Genomic DNA, 6,000 nt, shown 5'->3' on the forward strand with positions numbered 1-6,000 from the left:
GGTTGTACGTTGTAGAAGTGCACTACCAAAAAAACAATTAAACAATTCATACAAACTTATTTTGAAACTCAAATATAATTGTATATTTTTGATATCATAGTATTCATCAGTTCCTTGGAAGGCTATATTCACGTCATCTGCGGTTTGGGCTATTGTGATTGGCTATGTAGCATTCGACGCCGCGTGGTACTTCAGTATCACGGAAATACCCATTTTCATCTCATCCATTTTAGGATTTGATGCAAAAACTGTAAGTTTTTTTTGTAATATTCATTTATTCTTGCTCCTAGTGAACGCGTGAAAATGTCACGCGTTCGGTGTGAAATCGTTTAATCTAATAAAAGAGCTTTCTTTCTTCACTCTAAGAGTTATTCAAATTAAATTTAAATTAAAATGTGGAATGATTTAATAGATTGAAATGTTCACTCTGTGACCAGTGGAAATCGATAACTAGAGTGACTGTTGAAGTCTTTTATTACTCTTTTAAGAGTGGTCCTTTTAGCATCATACTCAAAAGGTGGATTTTAATAAAAAATCAATGCGAGATATTAATATTACTTTACAATACAATAAACAATGGGTCATGTGTCGTTTTGGAAAATATAAACTAATTGACCGATGACTAGATAATTAAACTATTAATTTAACACTTATCCAATGGATGTGTCTTACAAACGTTGTCAGCTGACACATGACCAGTTGGATATGGCCCTACATCACAGTAACAGCAGGACACTTCAAGGCGCGCGTAAGTTAACTCGTCTTAGAGGGATGAGTTTACATAAATTTTGATTTAATTACTTGTTACGAAACATATTAATTCCGTCTAACAGAAAGTTTAATACAATTCTATTGAGATTAATATTATTATTAACTATTAACCAGACCATTTTTATAATTGTATTTTATTTACTTACTTTATAGACTGGTTTTCTGACATCAATCCCTGCCATAGCCAGACTTCCAGTTGTTCTCATTTCTGCTGCCTGTGCTGACTTTATCATTCGCCGTAATATACTGAGCATTTTGAATACAAGAAAACTGTGTGTTATCATTGGTATGATGCATTAATATGATATACATCTTTTATTTTATTGAGAACATTGATCAAGAGTCTTTCTTTGTTTATTTCTTTCTTTTTTTCTATCTTTCTTTCTCTTGTTCATTTCTTTTATGATGCTTCAATATGATATCATACTACATTACATATTTTATTTATTAAGTATAACATTGACCAATTTTCTTTCTATTTTCGTTCTTTCTTTTTTTCTTTATTTCTTTATTTTTTTCTGTCTACAATCGTATAAAAACAAAATTGCACTCTTAATGACGTAAGAATTTAATGGAGTACTATTATGAATACCATACAGTATGACTCACAATCCAATCAAATAACAAGACTCTACTCAATTGTATTAATCAATAGTATGTTTTATTTTTTATTTAGATCTTGGAGTTGCTGCAGTTTGTTTCCTTATCATTTCCCAAGTTGGTGAATCTCTAGGAGCATTTATGGTTCTTATCTCAATTACCTTTTGTGCGTTTGGATTCCATCCACCCGGTATAAATACCAACTCATTGGACTTATCTTCAAAATATGCTGGAATAATTGTTGGAATAGCAACAACGTTTGCAAGTATTAGTGCATTCATCGTTCCGGTTATTCTTGGTAAACTAACAGAAAACAATGTAAGTATGTTAACAAATTGTAGACAGAGAACGATTAAACCAGAACCGTGTGTAACAAACTGTACGTTTTGTAGGCCTAATTAGAATTTTGTAATGGTCAAATTTCAAATAAATCGTAACTACATTATTTGTGCCATATATAACAGCCAATATCGTACTCGCATGTAGTATCAAACATTGAACTTTTACTTGGTCAATATGTTGTTTATGTACATATGTTTAATTCAGTGGCGTAACAGGCGGGGGGGGGGGGCAGGGGGCGGAATACCCCACTGGCGGATTTTACCGGGTTGAGAAGCGTTCGATCGGGCTGGGTAACAAGTCAAACAAATTAAATAAAATACAAAGAAGGGATAGAAGAAAGAAACAGAAAGAAAATATAAGATAAGAATAAAATATACGATATATGATATGGCTTCAAATGAGTCACAGTACAGTATGATATTCAAGTAAGATGATATGAAATACGGGTGTCACGAAACCTAAGACCACGAAAGCTAAGACCCCCTAAGACCTAAGATCACGAAAGCTAAGACCCAAGACCTAAGATTACAAATTCTAAGATATACTACAGCTTAAAAACAATACTTGTTTATCCATACATAATTTTCAACATAGTAGGTTTCATTTATTACCATAAATATAATTAAATACTACCGCAAAACATAGATAAACTCACGTTGTTTTCACCCGTTGAGTAAATGTATATTTTTTCTTTACAACAAACAAACTTGACGGGTTGTTTGTTGGTATATAGGCCTATTTACTCCATTGTGTTGGTTCAGAGGATGTTTTTTCTTTCGCACCTGCCTTCTTGTATTTTGACTCCGAATTTGTTAACTAACTTTATCCTGAATACCACACTTTAAAATTAGGACTTATAAGTACTTTCAGAAGGAGAAACACATAAAAACAAATAAATAAATCCTTTGAATTGATGATTTTACAGACGTGTTTCTTTGTATACTGTAACTCCTCCCATCATGCTCAATGTTTTTGTTTCTATGGAGCGCCAAAAGAGCAACAATAATAGTACAAGTATAAAAACAGAAAGAAAACGAAATTATCATGATTTTTAAATTAAAATTTATTTGCGAGTATTTATTTCTTCGTACTAGCATGATTATACTATTATCATTACAATTTTAATTTTACATTGTTTCATCCACACTGTAGATGGACTCCACAGAGTTTTCAGCCCTCTATAATTATACTTTTTGCTATTTTGACGTTCCATAGAAACAATAACATTGAACATGGGGTAGGCCTACTGTACTGTTAGTTAGGCTAATCCAGTATGTGTGCGAGAAAAACGTCTGTAAAATCATCAATTTAAAAATGTATTTGTTACTTTTTATGTGATTCTTTTTCATAAAAGTGCTAATTCTAAGGTGTGGTATTCAGAATAAATGCTGGGAGTTAACATACAAGGCAGGTGCGAAAGATAAATATTTGTAATCTTTGTTCTTGGGTCTTAGCTTTCGTGATCTTAGATCTTAGGGGGTCTTAGCTTTCGTGGTCTTAGGTTTCGTGACACCCTATGAAGGACACAAAATCCTGACTGACAACTCGTGGGAAGACGCACTGCTTATCAGTACATTAACATGCGGTCAGTTGACTGTGGTTTTTGGCGTCTTTTATATAAGCCGCCATCGCGGGCATCTCATACACAATTGTGACGCTGTGCTGTGCGTGTGAGGCCACCTTAAAAAAATACACTCCTACTAATCGTATGTAACGCGCTAGCGATCAGCAAAACGAACGTACTTTCGTGGCTGGCTGTCACTCCAATACTCAATCTTTCACAGGCCCGTAACCAGGGGGGATCGGGGGATCGTATCCCCCGCTGAACAGCGAGTTCCGCTTGGCCTCCCACTTTTTTTTTGCTACTACGATTGTTTACTACAGGTCTAGTCAAGCCTTAATAAATTTAATTAATATAAATCGACATAAGAATATAAAGTATATTTTAACTAAAATATAAAAACCTAACACTAAATTTACAAGATAAATTCTATTTGATAACTGCTGAACATCGTGGTTCTGGAGCTGGCCGTACACAGAGCATAGTTGTTTGCTTGACATAAAAGGGTATTCCCCTACACAGGTCTCTGCGTGCGTGTGACGTGCCCAGCCAGCTGCTTGATAGTATAGAGAGAAAGCATGCAGCTCACGCAAGTGCAAGATGCAATGGTTGAGTGAATTCAGGGATCATCTTAATTCCATGGTTTGTTACCTAAACACCACATGATGGTGAATATGCCTGTTAAAGTCTCAATGATACGATCCCTTAATGTACCATGTTGTTGCTAGGAGGCTTAAAGGGAGGAGGGATCTAGCCTAGTTTCGGTCGGCAAGAGAATGCCGTCCTCTGACAATTTAAGGTCGGCAATAAGGTCGGCAATTGAAATTCGTGGGCTGGAAATTATACCAAATTATATAGTTCATAAACAAAAGAGATTAGCCGGAAATGCGATTTGCGGCCATACATTGGCCTATAGAGAAAAAAAAATTCGAGGGTATGGTTCCACTAAACAACTAAAGCTTGGTTCCCACTAGAACGTAATGCAAGGACGTAAACGCAACGCAAGCGTTTTAACCAATGACAAGCGAATAAGCCATCGCTTGTGATTGGTCAATTCACGTGCGTTGCGTTACGTCCTTGCGTTGCGTCGCTAGTGGGAACCACGCTTTAACGATCCACCCCGCCGTCAAACCTGGTTACGGCCCTGTTTCAGTCTTCTAACCGGAAAAATTACTACCTTTGCCAGGTGCGGATCCAATGTTAGATTGGGTTTTCACATGTTCAAATGTTATGTCACCTGAGTTTTTAACGGTGGAAAATGTACGATCATTTTGCTGATTGCTGTGCAATAAATGGGAGTGTTATTTCCAGGCCAACTACTACTAGTTGGAGGCGCCATTTATCATGAATTTTATGTGCGAGAGTCCATTTCTGACGATCTAGGGGTGTCATTTACCAAAATTCGCTTCGCCACAGCCCCCACCATGGGGGGCTGTGGCTCAAGTACTTGGTGTCTGGAAGGATTTGCCCCTCTTTGCCCCCCCCCCCCCTGACAAGACCCCGCTTGTTACGCGGCTGGTTTAACATTTTTGTATGCCTGGTGCTTAAGATTTTTATTTTCTTTGGATTCATTTTGAATATAGTTTTTACTTATTGAACATATTACAACAAATTGTCATTGCTTTAAAAGTTTATAATAATACAACATTAGTATTGTTACTATCACAATAAAGATCATAAGCTATACAATATCCCATCGTTCTTGTTGTTGTTAGAAGACGCGATATTGCATGTTGTTTTTTGTCGCTATACTTGATACTGCATATAAAATCATTATTTTTGTAAATGGATTTTGATATTATTGAAATTGAGATTATAATCTATTTCTTTTCAGAATACATTTAAACAATGGTCGTTTATTTTTATAATGAATGCGGCCATACTGCTATTTGGAATGGTGTTTTTTCTTATATTTGCCAAAGGAGAGGTGCAAGACTGGTCGAAAGAAGACACAGAACAAGAACAGAAAGAAACAACATACTTAATCAAATCAGAATAGTATTAGTAGTATTAACCGAATCACACAGTAATTCTGTAGTGGAGCAGTAGTGTTGTGTATAAACTTCAAATCCTTAAAGTTTAGGTTTCAATCCTAGTCTAGTACAATTTAACTCCGGGGTACAGCATATTAGCTCAAATTGAATTAGGTGTCACTATAATTATCACTTTACGATTTTGCTTGAACTTTTTTTTTAAAGCGAGGTACTTTTGTACCGGCGCGTTAGTTCGTTTATACAAATGTGTCCTACTGCACACATAAATCAATTATACTGGGAAGGTTTACATGAAATTTTGAAATATAGCGGAAAAATAGTGTTTTTATCTCTACCCCCCCCCCCCCCCCCCTTTTCCTCCATATTTCTGTTCGTTTTACAATGTTTGCTATTGCAGACACTCTATAAACATTGTGTATCGAAATTAGCACAATTGTAATAGGGACTGTTTCTATTGGACTAATAACTATTAATATTATTACTGTAGCCATAATAAGGTGTCTCTTAATAGGGGTCTCCAAATACGGGTTATCAAATATGCCTACTTTTGGATAGTTCTAACTGTTCATCGTCAATAAGGTTGGGAGGGTTATATGCCACAACTTCACAGTAAAAAAGTACTCTATATTTAAAACGTGTAAATGAAAATAAAGGCATACATGTCTTATATATCTTGGGATCTTTATTTCACTTTAAAAAAACATCAAAACAATAAAAATCCGTAGCAGCCTA

General features: G+C 35.4%; 1 protein-coding gene across 1 annotated transcript in view; it reads left to right on the forward strand.

Annotated features, from left to right (window-relative positions):
• The window catches only part of LOC140045131 (sialin-like), a 29,035-nt gene extending 23,277 nt beyond the window's left edge, over positions 1 to 5,758 (forward strand). The window contains exons 10-13 of the mRNA XM_072089890.1: positions 101 to 250; positions 925 to 1,057; positions 1,448 to 1,689; positions 5,109 to 5,758. Of these exons, the coding sequence (XP_071945991.1) occupies positions 101 to 250; positions 925 to 1,057; positions 1,448 to 1,689; positions 5,109 to 5,273 (690 nt within the window). The 3' untranslated portion in view covers positions 5,274 to 5,758. The remainder of the gene's footprint in view (positions 1 to 100; positions 251 to 924; positions 1,058 to 1,447; positions 1,690 to 5,108) is intronic.
• Positions 5,759 to 6,000: the final 242 nt, after the last annotated feature.

This window comes from Antedon mediterranea, chromosome 3, assembly GCF_964355755.1.
Source record: "Antedon mediterranea chromosome 3, ecAntMedi1.1, whole genome shotgun sequence".
Classification (NCBI taxonomy): domain Eukaryota; kingdom Metazoa; phylum Echinodermata; class Crinoidea; order Comatulida; family Antedonidae; genus Antedon; species Antedon mediterranea.